We start from the raw sequence: 18,342 nt of genomic DNA on the forward strand, positions 1-18,342 counted from the left end.
TAACTTGAATTAATAATAATAATAATAATAATAATAATAATAATAAGAGAAAAAAAAGAGCCAATTCCCCAGGCCCATAGAATTTTAAGCAGGTTATAGAATCAGATATGAATTCCTTGCCTCAAATCCAATCAGAAAATGGCTAATTATGTTCAAAGCAATAGGCTCTATTACACCACAATTTTTTTTGTAAATGAGCCTTTCTTTTATATTTATTATTATTATTGTCTATGCACAGTTTTCATGCCTGGTGCCTGGAAAGGTCAGAGGAGGTGGACAGGTCCCATGGGACCCCAGTTACAGACAGTAAGGTAACTCTGTTTTGAAACTTGTCTCAAAATAAAATAAAATCATTCTAAAGATTGAGAGAGGAATTGCTGAAGGACTAGACACAGATTGTGAATTCGAAGAACCAAGGATAGCTCCTAATTTTGTTTTTCTCTTTCTTTCTTCCCTTCCTTCCTTCCTTCCTTTCTTTCTTTCTTTCTTTCTTTCTTTCTTTCTTTCTTTCTTTCTTCCTTTTTTTGGTTTGTTTCTTGAGGCAGGGTTTCTCTGTGTGAGTGCCATGAGTGTCCTGGAACTCACTTTCTAGACCAGGCTGGCCTCAAACTCATGGAGATCTCCCTGCCTCTGCCTCTAGAGAGAGCTGGGATCAAAGGCGTATGCCATCACTGCCCCGTTTTGTTTTTCTTTTTTAAGACATGGTCTTGCTGTGTAGCTTTGGCTGGCCCTGAAACTCCCTATGTAGACCAGGCTGGCCTTGAACTTGCATCCATTTGCCTGCTTCTGCCTCACAAGGGCTGTACCCAAACATATACCCTCTTCCCTCTCTCTGCATCTGTGCTTGTGTGTTTGCAAGTGTATGTGAAGATTTGTGTGTGTGTGTGTGTGTGTGTGTGTGTGTGTGTGCACATGTGAGCACATACATGTACCTGATTTAGAGGCAAGGGAAGGGGTCAGGTGACCTCCTTAACCACTCACTTCCTGATATAAATGGAGGCAGAATCTCTTAGTGAATCTAGAGCTCACTTCTTCAGCCAGTCTGGCTGTTAGCTTACTGGGGGATTCCTTGTCTCCTACCCCTGTGAGCTGGGGTTACAGATAGACAGCCTTCCATGCCCACCCAGTGTTTATTCAGGTGCTAGGGATCTGAACTCTGACCTGAACTCCTGTGCTCCCACGTGGACAGCCGCTGAGCTGTCTCCTCAGCTGCTTTATGCACGAAGTTTTGGTTAAACAGAATGTAATAAAAAAAAAGCACTGACATTTACAAGCCTCTAGTTTAAACAGAACGCATGACGTTTACAAGCCTTGAGCTTAAACAGAACGTAACACAAAAAGCACTGACATCATTTACAAACGTCTAGCTTGATGAGTTTCCGTTAACACAAACACAGTTCTTGGGTGACTATTACCTGGGGCAAGAAGCCCGCATCCGTGGACCCCCTTTCATCACCACTCCCTCTCCTCCCCCAAACATCTGTGCCTCTAACAATGCTTTCTTTGAGCACCTTGAAGGTGCCTTTCCATTATTTTTTGTCTTTCAGTTGTTTTCCACCCTTTTCTCCTCCTCATCTTCTTCATTTTGTTTGTTTGTTTTGTTTTTCCTAGATAGGGTTTCTCTGTGTAACAGGTCTGACTGTCCTGGACCTAGCTCTGTAGACCAGGTTGGCCTTGAGCTCAGAGATCTGTCTGTTTCTGCACCACCACCACCAAGCTTCTTTTCTTCTTGTGTTGGAGAACGAACCTAGTTTCTCGTCTAGTTGGTAAGCATTCTCGAGCTGAGCTGTGGGCACAGCCTTCCTGTTTCCCTCTCCCCCTCTCTCTTTCTCTTTCTTCTCTCACCAGGGACTCACATAGTCCAGACTGATGCTCGAAAATATTTCGTGTACAAATGAGCTGGTGGCTCACACCTAAAATCCCTGCCTTTAGGAGGCTCAAGCAGTAGTATTGGGAGTTTGGGGACAGCCTGGGCTGCTTATCAAGATCCTGTATAACTGGTTGGTGGTGGCGCACGCCTTTAATCCTAGCACTCAAGAGGCAGAGGCAGGCAGATCTTTGTGAGTTGAGGACAGGTCTCTCGAGCGAACCCTGTCTTGAATAACAAAAGATCTTGTGTGAAGTGTGTGTGTGTGTGTGTGTGTGTGTGCTGTTCTTACAAAAGGACCTGAGTTTGGTTTTTGGCACCCATATTGGGTTGTTCACAACTGCTAACTACAACTTCAGGGGGCTCCATTATCCCGAGAGCACCTGCACTGGTGTGCACAAACCTACATATAATACATGCATACAATGATTAAAAATAAATCAAAAATGAATTAAACCAAATTATAGGAAAGAAAGCAGATTGGGGGGTAAAAAAAAAAAAAAAAGAGGCACAAAACAAGAGAGATAGGGCAGAGCCAGGTGAGCTGGCTTGTCCCCTAAGATGCTGCAGGGCAGAAACAAGGATGAGAGCTGGGGGCCCAAAATACTGGCAAAAGTTGTCTCTGGAACAAGTTGATCTGGGGCTTGTACCACGGCCTCCCCACACTGATACAAGTGAAACCGTTCCTGGAACAGGAGTTCTGGTCAGAGTTCAGATCCCTAGCATCTGAGTATAACTGAGTGGGCGTGGAGGGCCATCTGTGACCCCGGCAGACAGGAGCAGGAGGTAGAAATCCCCCAGCAGGCTGAGAGCACAGTAGCCTTGGAAGAGAAGAAAGGGGAAGTCTGGGAAGGAGAGTCTGATTGAAGCCAGTTTTCTCCAAAGACAATCTGAAGCATGACTGATTTGCTCCTGGTGCATTCTCATAGCCAAGTTCATATTCCACATCTGGGGGAACCTGCTGGCACCTACTGGACTTGGGCATTTCATAGTCCTCCCAGGAGTCTGGTGTTTGCCACTTCAGATGTTTCTCCATCACTGGAATCTGAGTAATGTTCTATTTTCATGTTTCTGGAAAGCTCTTATCATCACAATGATAGTCCACATACTGGTCACTCAAGAAATCTATTTGTGCTTTTTTTTTTTTAATTATTCAGCTGAGACTGCAAAAGAGATGGTTTATTGCATGTCACACTTGGCCACAAATTAGAACTGAACCAGTCCAGAATGCGGCAGGTCCAGGGCAGAGGACCAACAGGAATTTTTTAACTGGCAAGCAAGGCAGGGTTCTCACACATTGGCAGCAAGTAGGTGGTACAAGTCCCAGATCCACTGAGACAATTTTTACCAGCATCCCAGGCGCCAGCATTCCCTGGGTCTGTCCTGAAGCATCTAGGGTGACAAGCCAGCTCACCTGGGCCTCTGCCTCATCTTTCTGGTTTTGTGTCTCTGACTGTGCCTTGGCTTCATCCTCCACTCTTTTCTCAGGGCACAGAGGTCTGAATGAGGAAGACAGTCCTAAGGCCAAGAGCACGTTTCTATGCTTTTATTGTTTCAACACACCATCTAGATACAAGGTAATGAACACACAGGTGTGTGCAAACAGATGGGAAAAAATAACGAACACAAAGGAATGTTTGTTCTTACATAATGGCAAATGATTATAATTATTGCTTATTTTAAAAGCAGTTTTCTTAGCCAGGCATGGTGACCCAGACTTTTAATCCCAGCACTCAAGAGGCAAAGTCAGGTGGATCTCCATGAGTCTGAGGGAAGCCTGGTCTACACAGCCAATTCCAGGCAAGCAAGAGCTACATAGTAATATTCTTCCCTCCTTGCCTTCCCCACCCCTCTCTGAGACAGGGTCTCATTATGCAGCTCTGTGTGTCCTGGAACTCACTGTGGAGACCAGGCTGGCCTTGAACACACAGAGATCAACCTGCCTCTGCCTCTCAAATTCAGGGATTAAAGGTGTGTGCCATTGTGCCCTGCTTCAAACAAACAAAAAAAACAAAAACAGTTTTCTTATGTGATGCTGGGGAATGAACATAGGACCTTGTATGAACTATCATTGAACCATGTCCCAGGCTGGGGAATGAACATAGGACCTTGTATAAACTATCATTGAACCATGTCCCAGGCTGGGGAATGAACATAGGACCTTGTATAAACTATCATTGAACCATGTCCCAGGCTGGCAAATGATTATGTTTTAAATTTTTGTTTATTTATTGTCTGTACACTTAAGAATTTGTGTGCATGTGGAGGTCTGAGGACAACTTTGTGGAATCAGTTCTCTCCTTCCACCAATATGGATTCTAGAGTTTGAATTTGGGTAGTCAGGCTTAGTAGCAGCACCTTACCCACCTCACTGGCCCAGTAATTCATTCAGAAAACAAAACAAAGCTGAGCCTGGAGAGATGGATCAACAGTTAAGAATACTTGCTGCTCTTGCAGAGAACATAGATCCAATTCCCAGCACCTACAGACAGCTCACAACCCATCTATAACTCAAATCCCAGAGGATCTGATTCCCTTTTCTAGCCTCTGAGAGCACCAGCCACACACATGGTACATGCACATACATGCAATAAAACACTCAACACCCATAAAGTAAAGGTACACCTTTTAAGAAATAAAGACAAAACCCCACAAGAGGCTGGAGAGATGGCTCAGTGGTTAGGAGCATTTGCAGCTGTGGTAGAGAACCCAGGTTCAGTTCCCAGCACCCACAGGGCAGCTCACAAATGTCAACAACTCCAGTTCCAGGGGATTCAAAGTCATCTGCTGGCCTCCATACATGCAGACATCTCCTCGTATACATTAAAAACATAATAAAAACCTGTATAAAAGAAACACCAATGAGTCCTAATGATGCCATGATACAAGAATTGTCAAATATTCAGATTTTAAGAGACATTCTGAGCCGGGTGGTGGCGGCAGCGGTGGTGCACGCCTTTAGTCCCAGCGCTCTGAAGGCAGAGGCAAACGGATGTCTGTGAGTTCAAGACCAGCCTGATCTACAAGAGCTCCAGGACAGCCTCCAAAGCCACAGAGAAATCCTGTCTTGAAACACCCCACCCAAAAAAAGAGACATTCTGGTGGAAAATGATCTTCTAAACATCTTTCATTTATATTGACGTATGAGATGTACCTCTCATTTGGATGATGCGACTTCTAACAGGCTGCAAGGGGTAACTGTGAGGCGTGCAGAACTGAGCAAAAGGAGGCGGCTGGTTCACCTTTCAGGGCTTAAGATCTTTTTTTTTTTTTTAATTAAATGTCTACTTTACTAAACATTATCCTAATGTCTTAGTCCTCATTTTCACAACCTGTCCTTTCCTAACAATAAAGAGTATTACACAGCATCATTTGTGTTATAGTCAACACATCACACTCACACTACATCTGAGCTCCAATGACTTTCAACTAACTCTGAATGACGGGAAAGGTAACCCAAAATATTTCCCAACTATGCAGACGGTTACTTAATCCGTGTACCTCAAACAGAAAGAAACGGCCCTAGGGTTTAAGATCTTACAAAGACCTGTTCAGGGAGGTCAAGTTGGTCATTGTTTGGGTGGCACTGCACAGGCTTCCCAAACGGCACACTCTGTTTTCATTATAGCATTAAATCGAAACTCTTATTAATGGACAAATTAAAGTCTGGGATGGTTAGAACAAAACACAGGAGTCACAAACAACTCAAGGAAATCTGTGCAAACTATGGACTTTAGTTAATAATGAACCCCAAAACGACCCATTAGCAGTCAAAGATGAGCTCCGCTAATGTAAGATGTCAGTAGGGAGGAACTGCCGCCTTGTGCTTGTGGAGCGCTTGGGGGATCTCTAAACCATCCACTCAACACTTCCGTAATACAAGGGGGATCTCTAAACCATCCACTCAACACTTCCGTAATACAAGGGGGATCTCTAAACCATCCACTCAACACTTCCGTAATACAAGGGTGCTCTAGAAATGGCTCAGCAGGTAAAGGCTCGAAATTTCTGTACAAGCCTGGAAACCTGAATTTGATTCCTGGAATCTATGTAAAGGAGAAATGACTCCCCACAGTTGTCCTCTAGCCTTTGAGCACACGTGAGGACACGCCCCACCACTCATACAACTTGTGCACATGTACAAATAATAGATAATAAAAATAATTTTAAATCAAAAATTAACATTAACAAAAAGCTGACAGAGGACTGAGGATGTAGCTCAGTTGGTACTGTTTGCCTAGCATTAATGAAACACTGGCTTTATTTCTTAGCACCACAGAAATCTTAGTATTTGGGAGGGAGAGGTAGGAGGATCAGAAGTTCAGAGTCATCCTTGACTACAAAGTGAATTTGAGGCCAGGTTGGGCTACATGAGACCCTGTCTCTCCAAGGAAAGAAAGCAGGAAACGTAGGCTTGTTTTGTTTGTTTTTGTTTTGTTTTGTTTGTTTGGTTTTTGAGAGACCCTCTCACTATATGGCCCTGGCTCACTAAGTATACCTGGCTAGTGTGGAATGGAAGAGACCTATTTGCCCCTCTCTTGAGTACTGGGATTAAAGGCATTTACCACCACATCCAGCAACTTAGAAGATTCTCTTTTGCTTTATTTTCTTTTCTAAATCATAATTTTGGTACACAAAAATCTCAATCAATACATACTATCTTTTCTCTAATTTCAGATGGTTTTTTGAAAAAGTTTTGAAAAGATTACAGATATAGAAAAAGCTTTTTCATTTAAAAAAAAAGTTGTTTTTTTTTTCCCCAAACAAAGAATTCTACTTCTCAAATTAACTTCTACATTGTTCCGCTTTTTATTCGCACACTTTTTTTTTTTTTTTAAACACTTTGGAGACGCTGTCTTACACAATCTTGGTGCAGGGGAGGATGTCGTTGAACTCCTGATACCTGCCTGCTTCCATTTCCCAAGCGCTGACATCGAGTACTACTTTGACAGTATATTATTAACGTCTTTCAGGTCAACCATGCAAACGTCTTTTATTCTTTTCAACCAATCTCAGTGGCCACCTTGCCAGGGAGCCATTGGGCTGATTTATCGCGTCCCCTGCCCTCCAGACCCTGGCGGGGCTGCCGCCGCCGCCGCCGCCGCCGCCGCTGGCCCGCAATGCATCCCGCGCTCCCGCAGTTGGGAAAACCAGTGCAGAGCGCCTCCCTCAGGTGGAGGAAGCGACGACGGGGACGGCCCCTCGGAGGGCCCGCGGCAGGCAGACAGTGGGACGCGAACCCCCGGAGCGTTAACTCTTGAGCATGCACCTAGAGCCCGGCAGGGGGCGACCGAGCGCCGCGTCCTCCGTACGGCGCCTGCGCGGCAGGCTCCGCCTTCTCGTCCCTGCGCGTGCGTGGCGCGGCTTTTCGCTGACGGGAGCTCGAAGATGGCGGCGTCCGCAGTCTGTCGGGCTGCCTGCTCTGGGACGCAAGCGCTGCTTCGCAGCCGCCGCACGGTGAGGAGGCGGCGAGGACGCTGGGCGGCGGGGCTCCGGGCTTCCGCCCGCGGGTGAAGAGTGGGCTGTGGGCAGTGGCGGGCCGCCGCGCGGAGGTCGCGGGGTCAGGGCCGTGGGAAGGTCACGGCGAGGGCGGGGCGGGGCCTCGTCGGCTGGGGCGTGGGGGAGCCGGGGTCCCGCCGGCGGAGGCGGGAGGGGGAGCAGTTGGTACAGGGGCCGTCGTCTCCCTCCAGCCGGCCCTGCTGCGGTCACCCGCCCTGCGGGGTACCGCCACCTTCGCCCAGGCCCTCCAGAGCGTGCCGGAGACCCAGGTCAGCGTGCTGGACAACGGGCTGCGTGTGGCCTCGGAGCGGTCCTCCCATCCCACCTGCACGGTGAGTGCTCGCCAGCCCTCCAGGTGGGGCCCGCGTGACCCCCCACCCCACCCCCCGATCGGCGTGTGACCTTGGGCTCCAGTCCTCGGTCAGTGTCTTGGGTGGAGACTGGCTTACTGCCGGGTTTGTCCCTGTACCTGACTTCAGCCCTGCCCCACCCCACGTCATAGCGGCGGCCCTCCAGCCCGCAATAGCATCCATGCTCGCCAAGCACAGGGCCCAATTCTTTTCCAGCTTTTTGTTGCAGCCGCCAAGAGAGGAGTGATTGTTGTCTTACCGTGAAGAATAGAATGAGATTTCAGAGACTTCAGGTACCCAGGTCTGTCAGGCTCACCACCTCGGCTGTATAATCTCTAGGCTAGACCAGGAATGCACTTGCAGTAAAGTGGTTGCTACTCAAGCTCGAGGACCTAAATTTGGATCCCCTGTGTGGTGATTTGGGTCTAACACCAGTGCCTAGGACTAGTGTGTGTCTAGCTAGTCTCACTTTTATTTCATGTGTATGTATGTTTGTGTACCATGTGTGCATGATGCCCATGGAGGCCCAGAGAGATCCCCTGAAACTGGAGTTACAGGTGGTTGAGGGCAACCATGTGGGTGCTGGGAATTGAACCTGGGTCCTGTGGAAGAGCAGTCAGTGCTCTTAATCTCTACACATTTCCATCATCTCACCATGTCACATTTGTACACATTTCTTTTTTTCTTTTTTTTTTTGGCTTTTCCAGACAAGGTTTCTCTGTGTAATAGTCCTGGCTGTCCTGGAACTCACTTTTTTTGATCTGACTGGTCTCCAGCTCACAGAAATCTTCCTCTCTGCCTCCCGAGTTCTGGGACTAAAGGCGTGCGCCACCACCACCCGGTCTAGGACTATATGTTTTTGATGGCTGATTCAGTTTTGTGGGAATAAATAATGTCCTGTGATATAAACTGTTACCGAGCACAGGACGTGGCGGTAGGCAGTCTCCTTGGTACCAGGAACCCCATATAAACAGACTCTAAGAAAGCTTAGTAATCGTGTTGTATTCCACAGACTAAGATACTGTGATTGTGAGGAGTTCCAAAGAAAGAACGATGCCAGTTAAAAATCATAGGATGCTGTAATCTAAGATGATAGATTTAAGGTGAATGTTTGAAGCTCTGTGGTTAAAGTCATTGGCTGTGCAACCACAAGAACAGGAGTATTTGTCCTCGTACCCAAATAACAAGTTAGGAGTCCTTCGAATGCCTATAGCTCCAGCTTTGACGAATATGGTATCTACTTCCGGCCACCATGTGTACACAGGCTCCTGTACCTACACACAGTTGCACATACATTCACACAAAAAGTAAAATGCATGTTTATCTAAAGTTATATTACACAATGGTGTGATTACCAACATCTGTTTGCAAAGCATGTGAAAAACTTAAGGCAGCAATAAACAAATAATAAAAAGCTCAACCATGTGGGTAAGTAGTGTGTTTCACAGAAACCTGGCAGACTGTTTACAATTCTTGCATACTTGTAATCCTAGTACTTGGGAAATGGGGACAGGAGGATTGGAAATTCAAGGCTATCTTCAGCTACAGAATAAATTCAAGGCTAGTCTGAGCGACATGACACCCTCTCTCAAAAAACAAAAACACAAAAAGAGAATATAAGATTCACACTTGGTAGGTTGAAGCAGGCAGATCTCTTGAGTTCAAGTCCAGCCAGGAGTATATAGTGAGACCACATCTTAAAAATGGAAAGGAATATTAAGATTCTTATGCTGGGGCATGGTGGGAGAGGTGGCTGGAGAAATGGCTCAGTAGTTAAAAGCTTGTATTGTTTTTGCAGAAAACTAAAGTTCTATTCCCAGCACCAACTTCAAATAGCTCACAACTATCTGTAACTCTAGCTCCAGGGGGATCAAACAGACATACATGCAGGAAAACATACAATTCACATAAAATTAAAAATAAATCATTAAAAAGCAAACTTGTTTCAAGGTCTAGAGATGTACATCAGTAGTAATTACTAAGCATTGGGGCTGGAGAGATGGCTCAGAGGTTAAGAGCACTGACTGCTCTTCCAGATGACCTGAGTTCAATTCCCAGCAACCAAATGGTGGCTCACAACCATCTGTGATGAGATCTGGTGTGCAAGCATGCATGCAGATAACTGTATACATAATAAATAAAGGAAAAAAAATTACTAAGCATTCATGAGCCTTTGTGTTTGATCCCCGCTACTGAAATAGGATAAAGTGTTTTGTTTTGTTTTTGTTTTTTCGAGACAGGGTTTCTCTGTGGCTTTGGACACTGTCCTGGAACTTGCTCTTGTAGACCAGGCTGGTCTCAAACTCACAGAGATCCACCTGCCTCTGCCTTTCGAGTGCTGGGACTAAAGGCATGTACCACCAACGCCCAGCTTAGAATGAAGTCTTAATGAAGCCGGACACAGTGGTGCATGCTCTATAGTCCCAGATATTTGAGAGATTGAAAGATGAGGGTTATTTTAACTCAGAAGTTCAGTACCAACCTAGTGACATGGTGAGACTCCATGTTGAAAAGTTACTGTGAAAGTTACCTTCTCTTTGTTTTTTATACCAAGGTCTCACTATGTAACCCTGGCTGGGCTGGAACTTAACTTGTAGACCAGACTGACCTCAAACTTACCTCAGCTAGGATTTTTTTTTTTTTTTAAGATTTATTTATTTATCATATATACAGTGCATGCCAGAAGAGGGCACCAGATCACATTACAGATGGTTGTGAGCCACTATATGTGGTTGCTGGGAATTGAACTCAGAACCTCTAGAAGAACAGTCAGTGCTCTTAACCCCTGAGCCATCTCTCCAGCCCCCTCAGCTAGGATTAAAAGCGTGTGCCACCACACTCTGCTTCAGTACCTTTTTAAAATGATGAAGTGCAAAGTGTGTAAGTCAATAACATCCCTGCCTGATGAAAGAATGAAATCATCAGAACAAAAGCAAGGGATAATACTTTGTTCTGTTTTGAGACAGGGTCTTACTGTGTTACACAGGCCAGCCTTGAATTTATAATCCTGCTTCTGCCTCCAGAGTGCAGGGATTACAGGTGACACCATATCTAGCTTGCTTATGATTCTTAGAATATAGAAAATAGACTATTGTCTGCAGGTGATAGGATTTGTGCATAGAAGAAAACAGTTAACTAGAAATTATAGTTGTGGGGCCAGGTCAATGGGCACAGTTGAGAGAACGGGGGAGGGGTAGGTTTCAGTGAGTTCAAGACCAGATGAGGCTTCAAAGCGTGACAGTGCCTCAAAGATGAACACCAGAAATGCTCCTGGATGCCTTTGATAACCCATGAGGAAACCTATTTCAGGTAGAAGAGGGCCGTTCTCTGTGCTGTGGGCTCTCCTGTCTCTGCCTGTAGGGCTCTTAATGGAGCTGCTCTGCCCATATTGCCACCTATGAGGACTTTGTGAAATCTGTGCTGAGTTACTCAGGTGGTTTTGTGACTGGGAGCTAGCTGATGGTTCCTTTTGTTGGTGGTTTCTTGTCCAGGTGGGAGTGTGGATTGATGCTGGCAGCCGTCACGAGACTGAGAAGAACAATGGGGCAGGCTACTTTTTGGAACATCTGGCTTTCAAGGTAAGTCTTGTGAAGTCCATGTTTCTCTCAGTTAGGGATGCCTGTCTCAAAGACCATAGTCCAAAAAATTAGTCTCCTGATTGGGGCATAATCTGCCTACACTTTCTGGAAGGAGCCATATGGGGTTAGTTTTTTCCTGTTTATCTGATGAGCCCCTGCCTAAGGTCCTCTTCCAGGTTGCAGGTCCATCATAGCAGGGAAGTACAGTGGCAGGGACTTGGAGTAGCTAGTCACCTTACATCCAAAGTCAAGAGCAGAGAGGTTGGGCTGTTACAGGAACTCTTATTATTAGGCAACACTTAATGCAGCTGTGCTGTTCTGCCCCTGTCTGTCTCCATCCTTTGGCCCATGATGCTGTCTGCTCAGCTGAGGGCCTGCTTAATGTAATGAATACAGACTGTTGAGGGAGGTATTGCTGGGATATCAACCTTTGAAGGCAAGTTCCTGTACTCCGTGGCTCATAGTTTGGATTTTTGTTTTCTTTTTTAACGTATACCATGTATTGGCCTATTGCATCTCCTGGAACTGGGGTTATTGATGGTTGTGAGCCACCATATGGGTGCTGGGAATTGAACCCGCATCCTCTGTAAGAGCAGCAAGTGCTCTTAACCTCTGAGCCATCTCTTTAGCCCCTGATTGATCCTTTTGATATCTGATTTCAGGGAACAAAGAATCGGCCTGGCAGTGCCTTAGAGAAGGAGGTAGAGAGTATGGGGGCTCATCTTAATGCCTACAGCACTCGGGAGCATACTGCTTACCTCATCAAGGCACTTTCCAAGGACCTGCCAAAAGGTAACGCCCGAGGAAGGCCTGGGCACAGGCAGGGTAGGTCTCCAGGGCTGCAGAAATCAGGCTGCCAAGAGTTCCTGGCTGTCCTCAGAATTGGACTTAACCATGGGACTGTGGCCTTCTTGAAAAGCAATTAATACAATGGTACAACAATGGAAAATATCTTTTTATTTGTTTTTGTTTTCGAGACAGGGTTTCTTTGTGTGGCTTTGGAGCCTGTCCTGGCACTCGCTCTGTAGACCAGGCTGGCCTCAAACTCACTTAGATCCACCTTCCTCTGCCTCACAAGTGCTGGGATTAAAGTCTTGCACCACCACCACCTGGTCCCAGAAATGTCATTTTTAAACTCTTTTAAATGTCTATGTTGGTGTGTGTTTAGTCAACAATAACTTGCAGGAGTCAGTTCTCTCTTTCTGTCATGTGGGTTCTGGTACTCAAACTCAGGTCATCACACTTGGTGGCAAATGCTCTTACTGAGTCAGGTCTAAGTTTTTTCATATAAAATCCCATTATGTAGCCCAAGTTGGCTTTGAACTCGCTGTGTAGCCTGGGTGTCCTTGAACTCTTAGAAATTCCTCCTACAAATGCTGGGATTAGGGGTGCACACCACCATGCCCAATTAACACATCCTTCCCATATCTAGTTGTGGAGCTCCTGGCAGATATTGTGCAGAACTGCAGTCTGGAAGACTCCCAGATCGAGAAGCAACGAGACGTGATCCTGCGGGAGATGCAGGAAAATGATGCATCTATGCAGAATGTGGTCTTTGATTACCTGCATGCCACGGCATTCCAGGGCACACCTCTGGGCCAGGCTGTAGAGGGGCCCAGTGAGAACGTCAGGTGAGAGGGAGCTGGTAGAGATTGAAATAAAACATGTCCCTATCAGCCACATGCCATTTAGGTTGTCTAGCTGCCTATTTGTTTTCCTAATTCATACAACTTTTGTATAGCCATCTGGTTGGCTCTGGGGTCTTCAGTTGAATCTTGAACTTTGCTTAGGGTATCCATCCATGCATGTCCTGACAGTTGGGGAGGGAACATCTAGGTATCCCTTCTGTATGCCACTCTGTCCTCTGTTGGGAGTGTGCCATGAGGAGTATATACATCAGTAGGAATGGGTGCCCCTTCAGAGCCTAGTATTAACGCATACCTTCAATATGTTGCCTGTGAAGCCTGAAGGAGTAGGTGACAGAATGGATTGAGAGGGGTGTGTTAAAGCCTGCTCTTCAGTCTTCTTGTCTATGTTTTGTGTGACTCAGCTTGCTATGGATTGAGGGGGGTTGACTCAGCTGCATATTTTGCAGGAAGCTGTCGCGAGCAGACTTGACTGATTACCTCAACAGACATTACAAAGCTCCTCGAATGGTGCTGGCTGCCGCTGGAGGTGAGAGATGGGTTTGCTGAAGCCCTGGACAGGTGGGCCCAAACCTTGCTTATCAATGTCTGTGTCCTCTGTTTCTGACCATAGAGGACTCCAGGGAACTCTGTTCCTGGCCTGTCATTGAGGTATGTGACTCTTCTATGCTTTGAGGTAGGCTGGGATCCCATTTGACTGCGAGCTCCTGCCTGTGCCTCAAACCTCTTAGCCTCACTTAGTCCTAGAATACCGTGTTTGGGGGCCAGTGGAAGACATATGGGCTTATTCCTTATAGCCTTGCCATTAGTGCCACAGACAATGGCTTTGTGACAATGTATATTTGATGGTGACTGGGGCCACCTTAAAATGGAGACCCAGTATTATAGCAGAGATTTTAATGGGAGCATAGAGTTAGAGATGGGCAGAGAGCACATGCCCTTCAAACAGATTTCTGAAGGGTGATGGTTGTCAGTTAGTGGGGACCTAGGCAAAGGGGAGAGGTAGTGCCCTGACCTGGTATTACTTTAAGGCTTTGCTCTGCTGCTGGATGGGGTCAGAGTAGGTCAGACTAACTGGGTACGGTGTGGCAGGTACCCTGTGGGAGATGGCAGAAGCAAGGGGGAGAAGTGGGTGGATTCCACGTAGTTTTCTCATGTAGGTCTGTATAGGGTTAGCTGTGGCTAGGGAACCAGACCTGCTTAAAACTTGCCACCAAGGTGGGAGAAAAAGTCTCAGGAAGAACACCACAGGGAACCTGGGAACCAAAAGCAGCATCAATTACTAACCCATCAGAGTTTCTGAGTCTTAGCAGGCTTAGGGCAGGCTGCCATGTGATGGTGCTCATCTGTCAAGGTGTGCCCCAGGGTGTCTTGTATCTGGCACAGAGTCCTACCTAAGGCATGGGCCTGTACTTGGCCTCAGATCCCCAGACTCCCAGGGTAAGTCGTGGCCCTGCAGGAGCACCTCTTTTGACCCTCTCCTTCAGGGCCATCAGTGGGGTCTGTGATAGAGAGAAGGACAGAACATCCAGGTAGCCTTGTACTCAGAGCCTACCAGTTCCCCCAATGCAGGCTAGGTGATGCTTCTGGGGTGAGAGTCACTATACTAGAGAGACAGACCATTGCCCTTTCTGTCTGCTTTTCTGAACATTTTTTATTGAATATGTGTGTGGGTGCTGTGTGCACACAACTTGTGGGGGTTGGTTCTAAAGTTCACACTCAGTCCTCAGTCTTGGCAGCAGGTGCCTTTACTTGCTGAGCTACTGGTTGGCCCAGAGATTGAGTAAGGGAGGGAGGGAGGGAGGTGTCTGTGTCTGTGTCTGTGTCTGTGTCTGTGTCTGTGTCTGTATGCCACAAGCATGTAGGTGTTTATGGAGGCCAAAGAGGGTGTTAGATCCCCTGGATCAAGTTACATGCAGTTGTGAGCCGTCTGACATTGGTGCTGTTAACTGAACTCAGGTCCTCTGAAGAGCAGGAAGCACTCTTAACTACTGAGCCATCTCTCCAGCCCTACTTATACTTGTGGTACTGGGATTGGACCTAAGGCATTGTACATTGCTAGGCAAGAACTCTAAGCACTCAAATATCCTCTAGTCTGCCAAATTTTTAATATAATTTTTGAAAGATTTAATGTGGGGGCTGGAGTGATGGCTCAGTGGTTAAGAGCACTGATTGCTCTTCCAGAGGTCCTGGGTTTCTTTTCCAGAACCCTCATGGCAGCTCACAACTGTCTGTAATTCCAAGTTCTAACACCCTCACACAGACATACTTGTAGGCAAAGCACCAGTACACATAAAATAAAAATAATTTTTTTTTTAAAAAACCCATAATGTGTATGAATGTCTGCATACCACAAGTGCCTGGTGTTTACAGAGGTCAGAGAGGGCATCAGACCTGGAACTAAAGTTATAGATGGTTATAAACCACCATGTGGGTGTTAAGAAGACAGGACATGGAAGGCCTGCTCTTGTCTGATTCCTCTTACCTGTGCGTGGACTCTGGGCTCCCGCTAACACTACTATGTTCCCCCAGGGGTGGAACACCAGCGGCTGCTAGAACTTGCCCAGAAGCACTTCAGCAGCGTCTCTCGAGAGTATGAAGAGGATGCTGTACCTGGTGTAACTCCATGTCGCTTCACTGGCAGTGAGGTGTGCTGCCTGGCGGCAGGGTTGGTGCTCTGAGCTGGGAACCGCTGGGAGGATCCTTGTGTGCATGGTTGACTTTGTGATGTCAGATTCTTCAGGAATTGGCAAGGGTTCAGCATCTCCCACTCAGGAGGTCTGGTTTCTTGTCAGCCTTAACATGTATTGTTTTAGATCCGTCATCGTGATGATGCCCTGCCTTTAGCCCACGTGGCCATTGCTGTAGAAGGACCTGGCTGGTGTAACCCGGACAATGTGGCCCTCCAAGTGGCCAATGCCATCATTGGCCACTATGACTGCACTTATGGTGGAGGAGTGGTGAGTGCCAGGAACAGGCATGGCATCTTGGCTTCAGGGAGAAGAGGATGCTGGGTTGTGGAGCTTAGGCTATGGCTCACACATAAGAGGGTTGTTAATGATCCTTGCCTTTGGCAGAACATGTCCAGCCCTCTGGCTTCCGTTGCTGTGTCTAACAAGCTTTGCCAGAGTTTCCAAACCTTCAACATCTCCTACTCTGAGACTGGGCTGCTAGGTGCACACTTTGTATGTGATGGCATGAGCATCGATGACATGGTCTTCTTCCTGCAAGGCCAGTGGTGAGTGTCAGCTCAGTATTGCCATGAGAGCGAGGGGTGTTTGACCAGGCGAGTAGGAGGCTAAGAGACAACACATAGTCTCCCAGAATGAGTATCACTTCAAACCCACTCCTACCCCCACCCCCCACCCCTTTAGGATGCGCCTGTGCACCAGTGCCACAGAGAGTGAAGTGACCCGGGGCAAAAACATCCTCAGAAATGCCTTGGTGTCTCATCTGGATGGTGAGTCCCCCTCCCTGTAGTGAGGGTTACAATATGTCCCAGTAGTGATCACAGTGACTCAGGCTGTAGTGTGGCCAGAGTTAGAAAGGAAAACCTTGGCTGTATGTGGTGTTTCACACTTGTAATCCCAGCTTTTGGGAAATAAGCCAGGAAGGGCAGGTGTCCATGGTTACCTTAACTACACAGTGAGTTCAGGGCCAGCCTGGCCTGCCAGCTAAGGTACATATCAAGACCTTGTCTCAGAACAAAAGGAGAGAGGGAGGAAAGAAGACTGAAGGCCACCCCTCCCCTGCCATGCCAGGTGCGAGTGGTCAGTAGCCCACCACTGTTGTGGCAGGTTGGTATGGAAATGGGGTCAGAGCACAGTCCTAGAGGCCTCTGTGGGTCCAGGATGGGACAGGGCAGACCTCTAAGCTTTTCTCCTTCCCTTCAAGGCACCACCCCTGTGTGTGAAGACATTGGTCGCAGCCTCCTGACTTACGGCCGCCGCATCCCTCTGGCTGAGTGGGAGACTCGGATTGCGGTAATTAGACCTCTGGAAGAGGGTCTGGAGCCTTAGCCTGATGGGCCTCTGCAGAGTTGGGATCTGATACAACAAAAATTGTTCCCATAAGCATCTCGGATATCCAAGGCAGCTGCCCCTTGTACGGGTGGGGTAACCAGAGGGGTACTGATGGCTGTGCCTGTGGACTAGGTAGGGAGAACCCTGCACATTCACCCTTTGAATAGAGGAACAGCTCCAAAGGTCCAGTAGTAAGTGTGGATTGACTCAAGAAAATACTGGCTAAGGGGAGTGCCTGGTACCTGTCACTCAGTGTTCTCTCTGTTTCTGCCTACAGAAGGTGGATGCCCAAATGCTGCGTGAGGTTTGCTCCAAGTACTTCTATGACCAGTGTCCAGCAGTGGCTGGATATGGTGAGTAGTCTAGAAGGTCTGCTCTTTTGTTATTTTCCTTGGGCTATTATCTTGTCCTCCCTTCCTGCCTCTGTTTCCCCCATTCCCAGCTTATACTTTGAGAAGGAAGCTGAGGTTCTCTGCAGTAACCTGGCTGCCAGGGAGTTCTTTTCAGAAAACTTGTCCCAACAGTTCCCCAACTCCTTGCCAAGCTACTTCCATTAATACCCCACCCACCCCCCCAGCCCACGAGGTAACAGGTACCCTGCATGTGGGGTGGGGCTCCCGGGGCCAGAGCGTGAAAGGACAGGCTCTGCACCCTGGGGAATGTGCTCTTCTGTCTTTCGCTCAAAGCCTGTCTTGTGCTGCTCTGGGCAGCCAGTCTGAGCTGGGTGTGGCACAGGGCCAGGTGTCCCTGTGCAGGCCAGGCACTCCACCCTGACTCCCCACCCTATCCCCACAGGCCCCATTGAGCAGCTCCCAGACTACAACCGGATCCGTAGCGGCATGTTCTGGCTGCGCTTCTAGGCAGGAAGTCTGTGCTGGCAGGCAAGAGGGTGGGGCCAGGGACCCTGGGTCCTCTGCCACAAACATACCACTCCTGCTGCTCAGACGTATGCAGCCAATTACCACTAATAAAGTCCTATTGAGAACTGTGTTGTCCTTTCTTTAGTATTGGCATGGAATCCACTGGGGAGCAAAGACTTCCTCACGTTCTACATCCTCTGAATCCTGCCCTCTGATGTGTCCTCAGCCAGGGGCAAGTGTGGAGGCCGGAAGCCTTTGATGCTTGCAGGGAGTTCTCCCAGATGTTTCCACTCAGCTACATGGGGGACATTCCTTAGCCAGCTTGTCCCAGGAGTGGGATGTGGGAGTTATGGAAAACTCAGGCCCTGTCTGTACCCTGTTGATGTCCCAGAGTGGAAACTGGGAGCTTATGTGGGAAAACCTTCACTGAAAACACTGTACACAGCCACCCTTTGGTGGCCTCTATTCTCTGCTGGGATGGACTAGGAGGGGCCACTAGTGTCCCAGAGGAAGCTGCTTC

General features: G+C 47.5%; 1 protein-coding gene across 1 annotated transcript; it reads left to right on the forward strand.

The window, feature by feature from the left end:
• The first annotated feature begins 7,184 nt into the window (after positions 1-7,184).
• Positions 7,185-17,947, forward strand: LOC100766805 (cytochrome b-c1 complex subunit 1, mitochondrial). The gene is made up of 13 exons (XM_027414615.2): positions 7,185-7,324; positions 7,558-7,698; positions 11,208-11,294; positions 11,957-12,086; positions 12,727-12,925; positions 13,390-13,469; positions 15,473-15,588; positions 15,757-15,900; positions 16,018-16,178; positions 16,315-16,400; positions 16,835-16,923; positions 17,240-17,315; positions 17,758-17,947. The coding sequence occupies exons 1-13, from the start codon at positions 7,256-7,258 to the stop codon at positions 17,820-17,822; spliced, it is 1,443 nt and encodes a 480-aa protein (XP_027270416.1). The 5' UTR covers positions 7,185-7,255; the 3' UTR covers positions 17,823-17,947.
• Positions 17,948-18,342: the final 395 nt, after the last annotated feature.

The sequence above is a fragment of the Cricetulus griseus genome, chromosome 4 (assembly GCF_003668045.3).
Source record: "Cricetulus griseus strain 17A/GY chromosome 4, alternate assembly CriGri-PICRH-1.0, whole genome shotgun sequence".
In the NCBI taxonomy this organism is placed as follows: domain Eukaryota; kingdom Metazoa; phylum Chordata; class Mammalia; order Rodentia; family Cricetidae; genus Cricetulus; species Cricetulus griseus.